Source organism: Halichoerus grypus, chromosome 9 (genome assembly GCF_964656455.1).
Source record: "Halichoerus grypus chromosome 9, mHalGry1.hap1.1, whole genome shotgun sequence".
NCBI classification, from domain to species: domain Eukaryota; kingdom Metazoa; phylum Chordata; class Mammalia; order Carnivora; family Phocidae; genus Halichoerus; species Halichoerus grypus.
In genome coordinates, this window is record NC_135720.1 from 54,790,654 (window position 1) to 54,810,799 (window position 20,146).

The 20,146-nt window shown below is 40.4% G+C and overlaps 1 protein-coding gene and 1 long non-coding RNA gene across 3 annotated transcripts in view; one reads left to right on the forward strand and one right to left on the reverse strand.

The window, feature by feature from the left end:
* POPDC3 (popeye domain cAMP effector 3) lies at positions 1-18,753 on the forward strand. Of its 2 annotated transcripts, XM_078054934.1 has the most exons (5): positions 1-1,239; positions 7,450-7,567; positions 14,521-15,257; positions 16,245-16,353; positions 17,495-18,753. In XM_078054934.1, exons 3-5 carry the CDS (start codon positions 14,773-14,775, stop codon positions 17,774-17,776), a joined length of 876 nt encoding a protein of 291 aa, XP_077911060.1. In that variant the 5' UTR covers positions 1-1,239; positions 7,450-7,567; positions 14,521-14,772; the 3' UTR covers positions 17,777-18,753. The 2 variants fall into 2 exon arrangements, with proteins under 2 accessions (XP_077911060.1, XP_035951753.1); XM_036095860.2 differs by lacking the exon at positions 7,450-7,567.
* Positions 11,288-20,146, reverse strand: part of LOC118538059 (uncharacterized) — a 22,966-nt gene continuing 14,107 nt past the window's right edge. Inside the window, exon 3 of the long non-coding RNA XR_004918423.2 lies at positions 11,288-11,432. This is a non-coding gene — a long non-coding RNA (uncharacterized LOC118538059). The remainder of the gene's footprint in view (positions 11,433-20,146) is intronic.

Genomic DNA, 20,146 nt, shown 5'->3' on the forward strand with positions numbered 1-20,146 from the left:
GGACATATTTCAAATGTAGATATACACATACCATGTATATACACATACCATGGACTAGATCCAGTTCAAACTTTATTTCTAACATTTCTGAGTAAATCTCTGGAATGAAGAGTAAGAGCAAAGGCCGAGCAGTGGAGTGTTTTCTAGCTATGTATAGTGGTAGGAATATGGGCATTTCTTTGACCCTCAGTTTCAGCACAATTAAAAGAGGTTAATTTTACCGGTTATATGAATTACTTTTGCAATTATTCTGGGGACGAAAAGAGACATTGATTATTCAATAAATGTTTGCTTCTGGAATCGATGTCTCCAACATGCTTATATGAAGTAAAAGTGAAGGTGCTAAGAGAAGGGAGACGAAATCCTTGAGTAAGGTGTGTGTTTCACTGGTCCCTCACCGACTACCCTATGTTTTGATCACAAAACAAAACAAAACTTCACTACTTTCATAGGAGGAAAAATGCATTTGAGTGTTAGTACAAATGCATTTGGCTTAGTAGTGATTTGAACATTTTCTATCATTTGTATTTTTAATTTTTTCCTTCCATGGTTGTTTCTGCTCTTCACCCATTTGTGTTTTTTGTTCTTTGGGCGGTTTTTTTCTTTCTTTTTTTGAGATATCCATTGATTTGACCTTTCTCTATCCCATGCACCCAAATATTCTCATCCCCACTCTGGTCATTTATCTCCTCATTTTGTTTATGGTGTGTTGGGGTGGGGGGCGAGGTGCGGGAGTGAGAGGGCACACATACAGTTGCGTTTCATTTCAGTAGTCAATTCCATCGCTCTCCTAGAACAGCGAATACCAGGTTTGTTTTCTAACCGTGATCAGTGTTGACTTCGGGAAACCGTTCTTGGCAAAGTTTGGTCCGCAGCGGCCGCTAGATTTATCGGCAGTCCTAGAAGCTGGTGGCCGCGCCGCTTGCTCCCGGGAGGCTGGGGCGGCCCGGGCCCCTGCGCGGCGGACGCCGCCGCCGCCCCCTCCCTCCCTGCTCTCCCCGCTGCGCCCCGGGGCGCGCGCCCGTGCCCGGCCCCCGCCCGCGCCGCCGCGCGAGCTCCGGAGTGGGCTGCGGTCACTGCGCGTCCCGGCGCGGGGCAGACGCCGGCCGGGTGGGCGGCGAGGAGTGCGCTAGCGGGACGACGGGGGCTTCGGCGCCGGCCAGCCCGGCCCAGCGCGCTCGGCCGGGAAACTTCTGTGGGCGCAAGGCCGGAGCTCTGCGCAGGGTCGGGGAAGGAAAGGTAAGGAGGGGAGCCCGGGGGCGCCTCGGCGGCCGCCTCCCAAAAGCTGTCCGCACACTCGCATCTCGCGCGCTTTGGTGCAACTTCGCGGGCGCGGCTTCTACCCGGGCCCCGCCCCAGGGTGGGGGCTGCGAGGCCGCCGACCCCCGGGAGCGCCTTTGCTTCGCCGCCTTGTGCTCCGCGCTACCCGCGCCGGCCGCACCGACGCTCCGCTCCCGGCCCCGCTCGGGCCAATTCGAGCCCCGGAGGCCGGGTGGCGCCGCTCGCAGCTCCGCCGGCTGGGAGTCTGCTGCTGAGGGCTCCGCGCGCACCGGCCCCTGGGAACTCGAGTCGTCCGCCCTAGAGGCGAATCTTTCCCCCAGATCTTCTGTTAGCCCCACTCTTGCCCAGGCACCTTGGAGCCCAAAGAAAAAGGCCAGATTTTCGAGGGAGAAAAGCTGGTCCAAGGGGCCCTGACAGTCTTAGGTTTCATGGGGAAGTGCAGCGGTTGGGAGTTCCTTTCCCTGTCTGCTAAGGGCCTGACTAGGGTCAGTGTTTCACACTGAGTTGGGGACACGCGAAAGCTGTCTCATCAAAGGTCACGCTGACCTGTTTTTTCTATTTGGGGATCCACCTTGGAAAAAAAAAAAAAAAGGAAGGAAGGAAAGAAACAAAACCACTAAATTACCTCATCACCAAGGTCAGTTATAGAGGTAAAATACATTTTGAGGGTCTGTATTTTAGGAAAAGATTAAAGGCACAGAATCAAAATACGGTAATAGGGCTATGGCAAAACAACAACAAAAAACTGTTTTAGCCAAGGAGACATTTGCAAAACATGATAATGTTCTACATGTGAATAATAAATGGAAAAGTAGAATTAGAAGCCCACTTTTGAACATAATCCAACTTGATTTAGTAAACATCTAGAATGGGACAATCTTTCTTCCTTCCTGACTTTTTATTCTAACTCTTCTAGTTAGGTATTTTGAATTTGCAGGCTTGGACACGGCAATCTCATTTTATGGCAGTCTTAAGAAATTATTGGTCTCGGTTCATACTAAGGTTTGGTGGTGACTCTTTTCTGTTATTTTTAATATCAGGGAGTGTTGCATGGTCATATCCCTTGTGTGACAGTACAGTAACTTGGCATTGTTCTTTGCGGCAAAAGAAAACCAAACGAGAAATACATGAAACAAAATATAAGCAAAACAAAAATTGGATCTCCTTCCACATTTGCAGAATGAAGAGGTCTGGCTGATCCCAGATGATTTTAAGGCTCTTTTCCTTCCCTGAAGACTGGAGAATTTAGGATACAAATACAAATTGAAATGTAGAGTAAGACATTTTCTGTCCTAAAATTTAAACCTATAAACTGGGAGACACTGGAGAGTTGAGTTTCTTTAATCTCAGCCGTGTCTCAAAATAGCTGAATCATTGTGCATCCTGTGCTTCTAAATGGTGACATTCTATGCTTATTAAATCATAATGTGTCCTGGAAAACCAAACTCCCATGCTTCTTAACCACAAGATGCCTAAGAGCATTGACACACTAGAGCATTCACGTCTGCTTATTTTGAAATAGTCAAGATCAAGAGTGGTTATGAAGTGTTGGCTGTAGTGTATGAGTGTCACAACACGTAAGCAACATGGCAGGCAAGAAGTTTCAAAACTGCTTTGGAAAATATCCATGATAGATTGATCTGCAAGCCTGCAAATTGCAGTTGAAATTGGCTTTTGTAATTATGGTTGTTGGTCAACTAGGATTAGGACCTATAGAGAGTAAGTAAGAATTGACAAGAGTATATTGAATCATTTAGATTTTTTTTTTTTTTTTTGAGGAAAATGTTTCTCTGTGTTATCCAAGTAGTTACAGGAAAATGTCTTAAAGTGAAAGTTATAACAGGTATTTTTATTCTTTTTGAGATTTTATTTATTTATTTGTCAGAGAGAGAGCACAAGCAGGGGGGACTGGCAGGCAGAGGGAGAAGCAGGCTCCCCACTGAGCAGGGAGCCCGATGCGGGGCTTGATCCTAGGACCCTGGGATCACAACCTGAGCCGAAGGCAGCGGCTTAACGACTGAGCCACCCAGGCGTCCCATAATAGGCATTTTTAAAAATTAAATAACCGAAAGTTGCTGACTTGAAGCCCCTATAACAATGCTGGATCGCCCTCCAACCCAAAGAATATAGGGATTGATTCACACAGACCCAAAGTGAGACCTTCTCATTTTGTTCTTCTTTATTTATATTCTTCAACAGAATAATAACCTCTGGTGACTCTTACACACAGTATGAAATTGGTTCTAGAAAGACAATCAACTGGCTGAGCCTAGGCAAGAATCTTCATTGCTCTGAGCCTCAGTTTTCACTCCAAACAATGCTGATAAAACTACTGAGGTTGCAGAGGTGTTGTGACTCCTAAATGGGTCAGTAAATGGAAGACCTGGTGCCTGGGACATAGTAAGAACACAACTAGTTGTAATTTTCCCTGTCTCCCTTAATAGGTGTTTGCTTACTAACTGAACAAACTATAGGATGAACATTAGTTACAGTTTTTGCTTTTAAATTCAAAAACTCTATGTAGCAAAATCTTGATAATTGTTGAATCTGGATAATAGGTATATGGAGATTTAATATCTAGTATTTTCTCTACTTTGTATATGTTTATTAATCAGAAAAAAAAACTAAGCATGGATCTGGAAAAAACACATAAGATACATTTCTAATCTTACACTCCATTTTAAATTGCAATTTAAAAATTGTTCTATATGGCCTGGAAGGATAAACACATTATATATAAGAAGTGAGTGGGGTGGGAAATGGTACTTGAGAACAATCCATGGAGATCTTCAATTTTTGTGGAATTTTTTTTTATTATAAAAAAGAATTTTACAATGACAATGATGTTTGTTAATTCTGGTCATTGGGTTCATGGATTTTAATTCTTTGAAATTTTGTATTTAAAAATATTCAAATTAATATAAAATCACCTTATTATTTTATAAAATTGTTATAAAGAATGCAAACAATACAGATATACACAAAGACAAAAGTAAAGTATCCCACTATCCAGAAATCATCTTTAACATTAAGTGTATAGATGGATATAGATCATGTATTAACTAATACGTATGTATTAATATGTAACATGCTACTCAGGGGACACAAATAATGTTCTAGGGTTTGTTTGTCTAATGTTTGTTTTCAATCTTTGACGGACATTCTAGAAAACAAGCTTATTTGCATTTTGCTTTATGAGACTTTAGACAGTCTCTTAAAATGTAGTATTTATTTAAAACTTTATGCAATAACTGACTTTAAATGAGTTTTAAGTAGCTTAGGTTTATTTGCATATGAGATATTTTTAGCTATTTAAAATAGATCTCATAATTTGAAAGTAAGCTTAAATTGTATCAACATTTGAATTTCACTAAAATGCAAGCTCCAGGAGGGCAGGGATTTATTGAATTATTGCATATTAATTAATATTTTCCTGGCCATTTGAAAGTTGGTGACACAGTCAATTATGTTATAATGTTTGTTTTGAAATTCAGCATCATGTCAATGCAATGGAAATCTTAGGGAACAACTTGAGCATAGCACAGATTTTTTGCTTGCTCGTGCATCATTTACTCAGCCAGAACACCATGTGAACACATTAAACTATAACCAGCCGACTTAAGCCATGTAGGAATACACAAAACACAAAATACACGTACACCTGAAACATCTACCAGCTACCTTGGTTCACCACAGGTTATCCTGCAAGATTGTGTTCTGCTATTCTTTTGCAGTGGTGAACTTTTCTCTATAAAAACACACCCCTTCAGCATCCCAAGAATGTCTAAGCATCTTGATTCAACATGTCAAATAGTGCACACAAAAGGAAGGTTTCAATATTGAAGAGAAACTTGAAATAATCAAACATTTCAAAAGAATCAGGAGAATATGTGAATTTCCAGCAGAAACAAGGGAATGATTTACATTGCTTATCCACAGGCAGCGCTGCCAAGATAAGAGGAACATCTATGGTTGGAATACCCTCAAGTATTACAAAGTCAAGAAAAACAAGGCCAAAAGAAATAGAAGAAATGGAAAGATTGTAGAACATGTGGATTGAGAACCAAACAGGAAACGGTCTCCCACAATCAAAGAGAAAGCGCCTTTGTCTGTGCAAACACCTTGAAAGGAAATCTCCAAACCCTGCAGAAGTGCTCCTTTTAGCACTAGTAGTGGCTGGTTTGGTGGTTTCAAACATCACTGACCCTGGTGTGTGGTCCACCTGGTTATTTAGCCAGAAAAAATGAAAGAGACTCTAACCGGTTAGCTAGATCACATGAGCTTGTTACGCATGTTTGTCAGGAAGAAACATGAGAACCTGAACTAAATAAATATAGAAAGGTGAGTTCATTTGCTGCATATAAGTCACTTGGAGGAAAAGGAAGTGAAGGTGTCTACCTTTGATTCATATCAAGAAAAGACTGTTTAATGGATCCAAGGGTCCAGCTTGTCTTGCATTTTTCAGCATGAATCTCTGGTGGACTTACGGCATGACATGAGAGCAGCTGCTCAAAAGTCTGCTTGTGCCTTTAACCATTTCCAGTTTAAGGAGAACTTGGAGCAGAGCATGGGGATTGTTTATTAAAAGCAATCAAATGACATGGTTGAGAAGGAGAGGTTTACTGCTGTTTCATCAAATGAAGAATTATAGGACACTGAGTGATTCAACACGGGACCCACCTTCCTAACCCTGTGTTGCTCAAAAAGTTGTAATTTCTTAAGAAGACATTTAAATTCATTGAATCTAGAACTGAAGGGAGAAAACAAGAATGTTGTTGATTTGTTCCAGTAAGTCCAGATATTTAGATTCAAACTGTACATGAAGCAGTGTGTTATTATTTGCATCTGTCTGCCTGGGAGTGCTTCTGGGCTCTATCATTTGTGTATCCTTAGGCAACCTAACTTCCCTATACCTCAGTTTTCTCATCTGTAAAATAGGGACAATAGAACTATATATTTCAAAAAGTTCTGAGGATTAAATGACTTAATATTTTAAGATTCTTAGAATCATGCCTGGCACATAGTAAGTGCTCAGTAAATGTTAGATGTTGGTAGTAGTAGTGGTAGTAGCAGTAATAGTAGTAAATGAGGTTCAAGAAGATGGTGACTAGCTTTGCATTAATTTCCCATTGCTCAACTCATCTGAATGTGGTGGAGTCCCACAACTAGAAGATTTACAGAGCTATTTGAGTTTCTGTAGTCTGTCTTTGAGTGTTAATCTCTAGATGTGTCTGAGATACCAAGTATTTGCCCTATACATATGGCTCAGTTTTACAAAGAACTAAGCGGGAAGTCCCACCCAAGGAAACTTGGTATTCCAGGCATTTTGGAGATTGTATATGAATGACATAATTATTCTGGAAATTGCCCATGTGTCCAAATGCTTAACAGTGTTGGGGCTGTCTGACTCCACTGAAGGAGAACCTGTAATAAGTTGCTGGTAACCTTAGTGAATTTACGTGTAATTCCCAGGGCCTCTCTTAGTGTCTTGTTTTCCAGATACTATTCTTCAAAAGTATTACTGTTCTTAACTGGTTTTCCTGATTTAAATCTAGCAAAGATTGAGTGTCTTCTTCTCCATAGATCTGTTTTCCAACTACATCATAAAATGTAGATTATTAAAGTCTCATGTATAGTAAGTACTCATAATTGTGTGTATTAGTTTCCTGCTGCTTTGTAACAGTACCACAGACTAGTGGCTGAAAACACCACAAATCCATCATCACATAGTTTTTGTGGGTCAGGAGTCCAGGCACAGCTGAGCTGGATCCTCTGCCTTGGGTGTTGAGAGCCTGCTATCCAGGTGTCAGCCTCACTGCACTCCCCATTTGGAGTCCAAGGACCTCTTCCAAGATTTTCAGGTGGTTGGAGGAATTCAGCTCCTTGCGGTTGTAGGACTGACATTCCCATTATCTTGGTAACTGTTAGTTGGGGACTTCTTTCAGCTCCCAGAGACTGCTGGCCATTACTTGGCTTGTGGCCCCCATAAGCAGTTCACAACATGGCGTTTGCTCTCTTCCAGGCCAGGAGGAACACGACTCTCCAATTTTCAATCCCTCTCCAGTCCTACAATCTTATATAGCTTAATAATCACAGGTGATTATTCCAGCACCATTTGCCATATAATGTTACCTAATCAAGAGAGTATCTGTCCCATCCCATTCACAGATCTGCCACACTCAAGGAGAGAGGATTATTGCATGTGTGCACCAATGAGACAGGAATCCTGGGGACCATCTTACAATTCTGCTTATGTGATAAAGTGAGGAATCAGACACAGCTGCAGGTAATCCAATGGACTTTAGCAAAGACCTGAGAATCAGAGAAGTCCAGCATGGGCTGTAGGCATGTTCTCTAATTTTCTCAAGTCTTAAGAGAAGCCAAGCTCTCATTGGTATGGAAGGTCAAAGGCATATTCCAGCCCAGAAGCCTAATGGTGCATGAAGAAACTCATATGTTATATGAAAACAAAGGCTGGTATAGACCCTTTGGAATCCAGAAGGCCATAATTCAATCTCCACTACAAAATTTATGAGATTATCTGTCTGGGATTTCCAATGTATTCCATGAGGCATCATCAGAAGATGAAATGAGAAAATGAAACAATGTGATATAGTTGCTTGGGAAAGTGTAATTCTCCTAAGGCAAAAGGAAAAAGTAGTGACTTCCTTGGTAGGATAAAGAGGCCAAGAGCTATAGTGGGGTTGGCCACCTATGTAGGCAGAAACCAGATGGCGACATCTACGCCACAGATAACATCTGATGATTGTAGCATATGAATATTGTAGCCAATATCATTTACATTTATATCAACTCTCTGTTCTTAATCTTAGATAATTCTCCCATATTTATACACTTATACATTATACATATGCACTGTTTGCACAGTGTCATGCCAAGTCTTTTTCATTTCCTTTCTCTGTTACTTGAGAGGCTCTAGACTAGCACTGTCCAAGAGAAATATAATGCAAGCCACATACATAATTTTAAATTTTTTAGTAGCAACATTAAAAAAATAAGACATGGGCAAAATTAACTTTAATGTCTTATTTAACCCAGTATCTCTAAAACATAATCATTTCAACATATAGTCAACATAAAAGTTATTAATGACATACTCTGTCTTTGTGCTAAGTCTTTGAAATCCATGTGTATAACACATCTCAATTCAGACCAGGCACATGTGACTAATGGCTACCATATTGGACAGCACAGCTCTAGAGTTCTATCTAAGGCCTTGGATCATGGGCATTTAACTTGAACTCTCATTCTCTCTGCACTCACTTTCTAGCTAATCTTGCCAACCCCAGGCTTTCTTCAGTATTGTCCTGTGTAATAGTAACTATTAAAGATCCCTCTGTCTTGCCCCTTATCTTCTGCTGTGAACTCTGTTGCTAGACCAAGAGTATTAGGTTAATTGAGGATAAAACTGTGTTCCCCTTTCCTCTGATTTCTTTCCAAACTTTGGGATCTCTTAAAATTCCAAAGGGTCTTCAACCCTTCTTTGTTCCTCTGTCTCAATAGAGACACTTCTTCCTTTCACTTCTTCCTCATAGTATAATATATGCTTTCCTTTCTTTCTAGTCCAACATCTAAATCATTGATTCAGGTATTAGTCACATCTCACTTGGGCTTCTTACTTGTTCCAAAACTATTCTGAACACTGCATTTATACCTGAGCATTGTTACCCTTATCAGTCATTGAACATTTATTGAAGACTCACTGTGTTCTAGACAGAGGGGAATTCCATATATGTTTCCATATACACATATGTAAAATAACCAACTAATAAAGCTGACATTTATATGACCAAATATATATGACCAGTGACTATATATAATATATATTACATATTACATGTGTATTATTTATGGTCAATATAACATAACATATGATGGAAGCCATGTTGACAGATAATAAAGGCCATAAAAATTCAGAGCTAGAAGGTGCAAATTCAGGCCACCCTGTTGAGGAAAGGCTGCTGCAGAATATCCACAAGCCTTGAGCCCTCTTGGAATGATGAGTGGCAAGGAAGGAAAATGCCTCCCCACCTGAGCAAAGCATGGGAATGAGAACACACAAGGCAAAAATGTGCCTTTCCAGCTCCTTCAAAGTAAGAATTAAAATTAGATCCTTTACCCTACAGACTGTTCTGGTGTCTCTCAACCTCACCCCCTAATAGTTCTTAACCCTTGTTGCATGTCAGAACATTCCAGTGCCTGGGCCCCGCCACAGTCCATAAGTAATTAAATAAGTGGTCTCTAGAGTGGGGCCTTGATCATAAACTTGGTGTTAAGACCTGCAGTAATTCAGTTCCACTGCTCAACTCTGTATTTTAACCCATGCTAGGAAAAGTCTTCTATTCCTTATCACATAGGGTCATGTTATTTTAGAGCCAAAAGGACCTCACATTGTTTTGTCCAACACTTCCATTTTACCAATGAGGAAACAGGTCTAGTAAGATTAAAATCGCACAGCTATTTAGGGGCACAGCTAAGACTAGAACCTTTCTTTTAAGTAACAGGGTGAACTGAACCAATAGACACAGAATGGAGCGTTAACACCAGCACTACCATCCTGGGCAGACAGTGAGGGATCAAAAGCACAAGAGTAATCTGCATAGAAGGACAGCCAGTGGTCAGCCAGGAAGGAACAAAGCTGAGGTCCTGCAAACAAACAAGGATAATTCAGAAATCATGCAGGAACAACATAAAATAATGGCACTCAAACTTTAATGTGCATAAGAATCAACTGGGAGTTTATTAGAAGGGCATCTTCCTGGGTCCCTTCCTGGCCCAGTAATTCTGGGATGGGCCCAGGGAAGGGACATTCTAACAAACCACCCAGGTGACACTTAACATCAGTGATTTGAGGATCCTTGCTGAGAAGCACTAAACACTTATCTGAGGCAGAAGAGTATTGTTGTCTTCCAGAGACTGGCTTCTTGGCCATTGGAAAGTAAAGACTCAAGGGTGGGTTGGTTATGGGGGTACCCCAATCAGCCATAGGAGGTCGGGACACAGGGAAGAACAACAGAGATCACCCCTGCAGGAATGAGTAAATTTAGAATTTAAAATTTAAAGTTGGGTAGCCACCAAAAGTAACATTTGCATTTCTGTATTCAATTGTAATCCTCTGGGTGAAAGAAAGCTCTTAAAAACTAAATTCTCCAAAAGGCTCAGCTCTGTAAAATACAAGCGACAAGTACAGCGATGCTATCTCTATATTATTTTTAAATTTGCCAAGAAGTTTTAATATAGATTTCCTCATTTGAATCTTGTAGCACCCTTTAGAGTGGACAGAATAGGTGATATTACCTCTGCTTGACTGATGAATAAACATGCCTGAGTTCATCTAAGTAGCAAGGAGGAAATGAATGCCTACATTTTCTAAATCCTGGTACTGTGGGAAGCAGAATAATAAATGTGATTTAGTCTGAGCTTCAGAATCAGGCAGGACTGGGTGGAATGTTAGTCCCAAGATTAGCAATGCGACCTTGAACAATTTACTTACCTTCTCTGGGTTTCAATTTTCTCATCTGTAAGATGGAGATATAGTACCTTCTCGATGGGGTTGTTGTGAAGGTTAAGTGAGATAATTCTTGAATACGCCTGGCATGTAGGTCCTGAGTAAGTGTACCTCCTTGAGGATAAGTAGAGAAACCAGCTTTAAGTAAATGATTATTTTGCATATGGAACACATACCAAAGTTAGGACCTATTCCAATTAATGAGTAGAATATTGATGGAATTTTTATCTCCTGGGTTGCCTAGCAACCAAAACTAACGCAATGCCACAAGCTACAAGAGTTGTTGTTTTTTTAATCGGATTAAAATTCAACTGCTCTTAAGGAGCTCAATTTCTATGAAGACAAAAGGATTCCCCTATGAATTTGGAGCTGTGCCAGACATTTAAATAAGCAGTGTCCCACCTCCTTAGTGATTTTGTACCAAAATGCCTTGGATGTTGGGATAGTCCCTACCTCTTTTCCCCCGGGTGACGGAAGATGTTAGAACATCCATTAAATTGGATAGAGAGTAGGCCTGGAGAAGGCAGAGTGCTTGTACCTGGATACCAGTGTGGTCAGTCAACATTCCGTGAGTGCCAGAAATACAAAAACAGTTGTCTTTGCCCCGTAAGAGTTTCAGGAGCTAGGAGAGGAAGTCAGTCAGTGTTGAATAATAATACAGCAAATTATTTCATGAGTGGCTTTCTAGGTCTATTTCCCTGGCTCGACGGTCAGCATAATGGCAGGTCTTAAATATTCAGTGTTAGGATGATTATTTTCCTGGCAAACCAGTCCTGACAGAATATCCCACTGTCTCCCAACACGTTCATATCCGATTCACAGCCTTGAAAAGGGGCCCTGCCTGCTGGTGAGGGCATGGCGCTGAGCGGACAGGGACTCCTACCTGGGACTTCCTGCCTCACTTACCTCAAGCCAGTTACTTAGCCGATCTTGTGCCCTGCTTTTCTCATTGGTAAGCAGAGCATGATAATTTAGATTCTGCCTCCCTCGTGGCAACAAGTGTGACGCGATGAGATAATAAATGTTCAGGCTGTGAACAGATAAACGCCATTTCTGAGCTAGTCTTAATCAGTTGGTCCCAAGTCTCCATCCTATTTCATGGAGCATCCTTGTACCTGTCTTTAAATGTCCTCATTCCTCTATAACTCAGGGTCTCACAGCCTAAGGAGTAAAAAGGGGGGAACTGGGAATTATTGTGTTTATTTGCACTTAATTTTGTCTCCATCATTTGTATCTCTGTGTGCTAATTTCTCTTGCGGGGAAGATGGGCTTTCCTGCCAGAGAAATCCATCGTGCCACTTTGGCATCTCAACATTTATTTACCCAAAAACATGACTTAAGGCCTCCAGGCTTTTCAAGCAGGCAGCTGGTTGATGAATCATATTCAGTCGTGGAGTGCTGCTGGCCCATATCAGAAGAACACTCATGCCTGTCACCTGCCCCTGTCAGTTCTTTCTCTTCTAATAAAATACATCTGTTTTGGTGACTGAATAAAAACACACCGAGGGGAGAAAGGCTGGGTGTGGAGTAATTTAATCAGGGCAAGTCAGCACTCTGTGTTGCTGTGTTGAGGCTACAGTACCAAGGACAGGAAGATGATTTGGTAGCAGCTTCTCGAAACAGAAGCCGCCAGAAAGGGCCGGAAGCGCGGTTCTTCTGATGATCATAATGGGTCACCCTCCTGGAACGCAGGTGGCCCAACCTGTCCCCCAAGTCCGGATCGTCAGGGGACAAGATTCCCAGAAGCTCCCTTCTGCATTGCCACAAGGTTTTACATGGCCTTTCTCTGTTAGCATCATTTTAACATTTTGTTGAGGATTATAAATTTTTAAGGAAGGTCAAACCAAAGTTCAGAGCTCTGGCAGCAGCGCTTTTTAATATTGGCTTTAGTGGCTGTGTTAGGTATCCTGAGGAACTGATTAATTTAAAATACCCTAGTTTTAAAAGTAAAACAGCAGGGAGACTGACATTTGCAGTCTGGTATTCTGCAGTTCTCACTACTCATTGTATTAAAAAAAAATTTTTTTTTTCTTTGTTGTGAATATCCAGTAGTATATAATTTTGTGTTGCATTTAAAGAGGAGAAAGTAAACACGTTCGGGGTGCTGGTCTGCCCCGAATCGCATCATCTCACATGAGCGATGGGGGGAGGCAGGATTTAGGGGGCACAGGATGTTTAAAGTACATTTGAAAGTAGCTTAAGTACAAATAGCAATATAAGTTATAGGTCTGTGGTTGGTTTTTTGTTTTTTTTTTCTTTTTTTAATGATTCACCTGGTGATGCTCTTAAAGTCCTTACTTGCTGAGGAAGGAATCACTATCCAGGATGAAGAACCAGGAACTCCAACAACAGTGGCTCCTTTATTTCCATTTCTAATTCTGTTGGTGATTATACTGTTCCCTTTTTTACTTCAGCTAAGTCATTTTCACTTCTCTGTGTGTATTTTTTTTTTTCTATGAGACAAGATCTGTGATACCCGATATTTTATTAACAGGTGTTCTGGAAATGATCTATCTCAAAAATAAAAACACTAAATATAGCAGTTAAGTTCAAGGCTTCTGAATGTTGTTATGGTTTAAAAATCCAATCTAGTGAATGCTTCACATTGAAACTATTTCTTGTTAAGAAACCTGGGGATAAATGATACATATCCTACAGCTCTATCATCCTGGTTAAATCTCTCCTGACTCAGATCACACATTAGCATTTTTACCATATGGCTCAAAGGGTAGAGAATATATGTGCAGAGGAACAAATCGGTAACATTTTTTGACCATCTGGTAAATAAATGTGTAAGTAGCAGGAATTTTAATATTATTTGTTTAGTTATATGGGTACAGATTTAACTTGAAATAGCCTCTAATACAGTAAGGTAGATCTGAATTTATATTTCTCAAATAATTTTGATCTAATTCATGAAACATACTCATAGTCTACTCTGTGCTTTTAAAATCTGACTCCTAAGTATGTGTTTCTCATGTTTATTGTTTTATTAGGGCTCCTTAGAGTGCCTAATTTAAAATCTCTTTCCTGAGAAGCCACATGATTGGAGCCAGCATAGAGGCTTCCCTGCAGAAGTTCTGCTCTACCCCGACCACTGTGTGACCGGGGATAAATTAGCTGGCCTCTTTAAGCCTCGAATTTTTCATCTGTAAGAGTGAATAACACTGTCAAACAGTATCTCCCAGAGGGTGGGCCATGAAAGGCCATGGACTGATGCCTCAGAATCTTGGGGGGGATTGTCAGGACACCAACACATAGGCCCGACCCCACCCTCAGAGATTCTGACTCAGTATGTCTGCACACAGCTTATGAATCTGCATTTTTAGTCACTGTCCCAAGAGATTCTGAGGTACACCAAGCTATTGTTATGAAGATGAGTTGATGATAGCACCTAGCTTTCTAGCAGAATATGTAGTTAGCTAATTCTAACAAATGCTAAAATTTCGGTAAATAATTTATTATTATTATTAAGCATAACCCTAAAAATAGACATCTTCTATCCTAGAAACTTAACAGCATTTGTGCCCTCGCTGTATTATTCCTTATAACTAATGCAAATATATAATTATGTCAAAATAAAATTTAAAAAAATACTCTAACTTCAGAGAAAATAGCATATCAACTTGAATAGTAATGCTGGTGATTCATTTAAATATACCTCTCAATTTTCCTTCTTTAATTAGATCCTTCTTTTTTTTCTTGTCCAGGAAACCACAAAATATTTGTGGACTAGATCTGAATCAGGAGCCCAGATGTACTTAAAGAAGCTAGCATGGGATTTTTAGTTTTTCAAGATCTATACACACAAAACCCTTAATCACTACAAACCCAGTGTCCGGGCTGTCTCTGGTTTTATAAAGACATAGTGAAACTCTGAGGATGGAAAAGCAAAGGACTTAATTACTTGCTTCAATATCATCGAATGTCAACTGAAAAGTGAACCAGACAGAAGTACAGCCATGGAGAGAAATTCAAGTCTATGGAAGAACCTGATAGATGAACACCCAGTCTGTACCACCTGGAAGCAAGAGGCCGAAGGAGCCATTTATCATCTTGCCAGTATTTTATTTGTAGTAGGTTTCATGGGCGGCAGTGGATTCTTCGGGCTCCTTTACGTCTTCAGTTTGCTGGGGTTGGGTTTTCTCTGCTCTGCTGTCTGGGCTTGGGTAGATGTCTGTGCAGCTGACATATATTCCTGGAATTTTGTACTGTTTGTCATCTGCTTCATGCAATTTGTTCACATTGCATATCAAGTTCGCAGCATAACTTTTTCCCGAGAATTCCAGCTATTGTACAGCTCCCTTTTCCAGCCTCTGGGGACCTCTTTGCCCGTCTTCAGAACAATTGCTCTGAGCTCTGAAGTGGTTACTTTGGAAAAGGAACACTGTTATGCCATGCAGGGGAAAACCTCCATTGATAAACTCTCCCTGCTTGTTTCGGGAAGGTTTGTACTCTTGGTGCTTGCTCTATATTAGTTATTTCCTTTGTATTAGTTACTAGCTGGTGTTTCTTTCTGCTACACTTTTCCATCTCAACATAGCACAGTCCTGGGCGGTTTTTAGCACCGTGAGGCATGAGAAACCCCTTAACACGTACGTGAGTCATGGACATAGGCATTTAGAGTACATGCTATTATTTACCTGAAGCAGGATATAATCGAGAGCCTTAATATTTCTTCTTAGAAATCAAATGTACAAATGGGTTTGTCTGGATATGCTATTTGTTTCCAGGCTAATCACTGAGAGTCAAGAAGAGGATGACGCCAGCTTGAATTAATAGAATACTTATGTTGGCATGCAAAGTACTTTAAATAGACTGTGATAGGGCATTCTTTTAAGTAATAGAGAACATTTAAGTTTTATAATGATCAATTTTCTTCAGTAAATTCTAGAATTACTCACTTGCTAGAAGCAGGGGGTTCACCATATATAATTTTTATATCTATCTTTGTATGTATATAAACTTTGAAAACAGAAAGTTTGGGGAAACTTTAATGGAAACAATAATGTGATTATTCATGCCTTTAAAAAGTTTAAATATTAGTCTACAGAGGTATTTACAGTGCCACTCCTTTATGTTCTTCAGTGTTTTCCTACTTAATTTAAAATCCAACTGCGTGCATTGGAACTTTGTCTTCAAGTATAATATATACACACAAATGGGCACATACCATCAATGTATACCTTGATGCATTGTCTGATGAATTTCACCCAATATTCCAGAATCCTAACTGTGTGAGGAACATCAGTACATGAATCTTACAGGAGATTTTGTCACTTACTGTAATGTGTGAATTTAATATTTCATCCTACAAAATTTTAAAAGCCATAAAGACCACCGGAGATCTGAAATACTGCTCCCTCCCCCTTGCCTCCAATTATGGGCTTGCTTTCTCCTTCTCTCATGAATGATGTTCTTTGTGTTTGGGTAGGATCAGAGTGACGGTTGATGGCGAATTTCTGCATTACATTTTCCCCTTCCAGTTCCTGGACTCTCCGGAATGGGACTCACTGAGACCCACAGAGGAAGGCATTTTTCAGGTAAGGGGTAACTAGACCACAGAGTGAGCACCACCTCTTCCAAACAGACAGACGTTTGTTTAAAAACAGGCTATGGTGAGCGCTGTGAATTGTGTAAGACTGATGAATCACAGACCTGTACTCCTGAAACAAATAATACATTTTATGTTAATTAAAAATATATATATTATAATAAAAAATAAAATAAAAATAAAAATAAGCAAACAAAACAGCAGATGACAGAGCAATAATTTATATTCAACTTTGGAATGTACTTTGCAGCATGTGTGACTTCGCAGCCCTGTTTGACTCTTGCTGATTACTGTCACTGTGTAGGTCCAGCGACAAGAAAAGGGATGGGCCTTGTATATGACAGAAAGGAGTCCATGATAGATGCTCTTAAATTTTCCTTTGCTTAGCTGCATATATGGAGATTAAAATACAATTAATTGAGATTTGACTATAAACTAAACACTGCCACTGACATGGTGGAGAAAAACACCAAGAATTTAAAAGTCTGCCCTTATTACAAAATGAGGGATTCCTAAAATTTAAAATGCTAATAGATTTTAGTTGTTTTCTAGCAAAAAAAAAATGCTAAACTTCCTGTCACTTCTCTGCTGCTGTGTCTGATAATTTCGGAAGATAATCACTTCAGTGGATTCTATTATGGTATTTTGTTTTCCTACAATTCATACATGTAACATTCATGTGTGTATGCAAATACAAATTCATATACGTATGCAGAATAGGTAAATAAATTCTATTTTGTGCTACAGAAACAATTAGAGTTAAATGTCTGTAGTCTTCGGGACTGACTTGGAACTACTTCTCTAACATTAGCCAACTTTATTATTTTTTAGTATCAAGTAGCTCTCACTTCAGTAAAAGGTAAAATATAGATACCCAGATTTTGAAAAGAGAGAAATTGGAAATGGGCACAATGTTGTGATTGTTCATGTTATAAATTATATATGTAGCAAGACATTTTGTAGTTTCTCCCCGTTTTTACAATATATTGTGAGTCAGTGAGCTTTTTTAACCTAAGAAAGCAGCAAGTAAAATTCATTTAAAATTGGGGCCAAAAAAAAAAAAAAAGGCAGAATTTTTCTTGCTTCCTAATCTTTGTTTTTTTATGTGGCCTTACATTTTTTTTTTTTAGGTAACCCTCACAGCAGAAACTGATTGTCGATATGTGTCTTGGAGGAGAAAGAAATTGTATTTGCTCTTCGCTCAGCATCGTTACATCTCCCGCCTGTTTTCAGTTTTAATTGGCAGTGACATTGCAGATAAACTCTATGCCTTGAATGACAGAGTATATACAGGAAAAACATATCACTACGATATTCGGTTGCCCAACTTCTATCAAATGTCAAGTCCAAAAATACGCAAATCACCCCTGACAGAACATTTCCGGAATTCCAGGCGGTATTGTGATAAATGACATCGAAGTCGGAAGTTTTATAATTATAGAAAAGACCCTCTTCATCATTCCCCAAATGAAACACAGAAAATCGTGCTCACTAACATTTTTACAAATCAAACTCAGAGGCAAGATGCCACCGTCAGCTGTTTTACTCATCTCAACTTCTGCATCATGAATAAAGTTTACAAATTTCTCTGTATTTCTTATTGGAACAAGTGGGGAGGCGGAGAATGAACAACTGTGGGCAATTTCTCCTTTTCTGTGTCAGAACTGGGAGAATGAAATTTTGTGTTCTCAAATATTTCCTCAGATTTATTCAAATCTGCTATCTTGCCCTATTGAGTTAGGCTTTGCTTCTCAAGAAGCAGCCAGAAAGTACTCTCAGCATGAGAGTGGGCTGTGACTGTCCACATCAGTGTTCCCAGAAGTCACTTTTTGCCACAACCTCTGATGAAAGCAAGGTGGATTATTGTGGTGGGCCGCGATTATTTATTTTAAATGTGAAGTTATTTAATATGACGAGAAAGTAGAATACATGCAAGAGATGATAATATGTCCATCTTGAAGGCTAGCAACAAATAATTTATCAGCTCAGTCTTTCAATAACATTTGGAAAGAGGCATTTCGTGGAAGACAAAGATGCATACTAATTACAGAGTAAAAAGAATACCCAGGAACAAATAGTAAAAGCGTTGCACAGTATTTCAGTCTCACATGGTTAGCCAAAAGGGCAAGTGTGAATGGTCTGACTGGACAGCAAGGGACTCCTAGCCAAAGCTCTACTCACCACACAAACGTGGGAGTCCCTTCGACATTGTAAAGAAGAGCTAACAGATCCTCCATCTGATCCCTATCTTCAGAAAACTGGTTCTTTCTCTGGAGATCACCAGCCGACCATGTTCTTTGGTAGAAAGATAAATCATCATGCATTTAACAAATATGTATTGAGCTCCTACTGTGGCTCCAGGTGCTGACCTGAGCACTAGCGATACACCAGGTAACAGATTCCATCCCTCAGAGCACTTACATTCTGGGGTGAGAGAGGCCCATAATAAAATAAAACAGAAAAACCTGGAGTTGGAAAGAGTGTCACCATGGAGAGAGAGAAATTAGGGACAGTGGGTAGGATGGGGCATTGTCATTTTAATAGGATGGTCAAAGAAGCCCTGAATGAGAAGGTAATGTTTGAACAGAGACTGAGGGAAGCAAAGGAACAATCCCTGCAGACACTTGGGGAGTGAGGAATCTGGGGGAGTAGAGAGGAAAGCAAATGAGAAGGCCTGTAGGCATGCACAGGAACAGAGAAGGCAGCACGACTAGGACAGAATGAGCACTGGTGAGAGAAGGCAAAGAGAATTTGGGGCAGATCGGGTGGGGCCTAATAAGTCATGGTGAGGACTTTGACTTTTATCCTGAGAGTGACCAGAAGCCACCGGGGAATTTTAAATAGAAGGGTGGTGTGATCTACCTTATTTAATAAATGCAATAGAATCACACTGGCCAGCCCAGTGAGAATGGACTGGTGGGGGAGGGGAACAAGAGTGGACTTGGAAGGCAGGGTCAGGGTTAAGTGTGAGATGCCTACCAGACACAAGTAGAATAAATGGTTGGATGAGTCTAGAGTTCAAGAGAAAGGTCTGGGCTAGAGAGAAAGATTTGAGAGTATGTCGCCTACAGATAATATTTAAAGCCATGAGACTTAACTACACGCAGTAAGTGTAGATTCAGAAGAAAAATTGTTGGGAGGACCTTTCCTTGGAGCACTCCATTGTTAAGGGGACAGGGAGATGGAGAAGAGTCAGCAAAGGACAAGAGAAGGAGCAGCTAATGAGGTAGGAAGAAAACCAGAAGCGTCATGTCCTGGAAGCCAAGTGAAGAAAGTATTCAAGGAGAAAGGAGTGATGAACTGTCTCAAATGTGGCCAACAGGTCAGGTGCTGTGAAGTCTGAGAATAAACCATGGGGTTGAGCAGCATGGAGGTCACTGGTGAACATGACAGGAACAGTTTTAGTGCAGTGATTGGGAACAAACACTTGACTAGAGTAGGCTGAGGGGAAATGAAAGGCAAGAAATTGGAAAAGCAAGTACAAGTAAGCTTTTCAAGGAGTTTTGATGTGAAGGGAAATAGAAATGAACAGTAGCCTGAGCAGGAAGTGGGGTCAAGAGAGAAGATGTTTTCCATTGTTGTATGTAAGGTAAGAGAAAGAATGGCATATTTGTATGCTGATGGGAATGAGCCACAAGAGAGGGGTGAATTGCTGGAGGGATGCCCTTGAGCAGGTGAGTGATGATGGCATCCAGTGACCTTAAGCAGGAACATGGACAATCAGTCATGAGGAAGGAGGGCGAGCAGAAAGCATGTGGGAGCGCAGTTGCTGGCAAATGAGA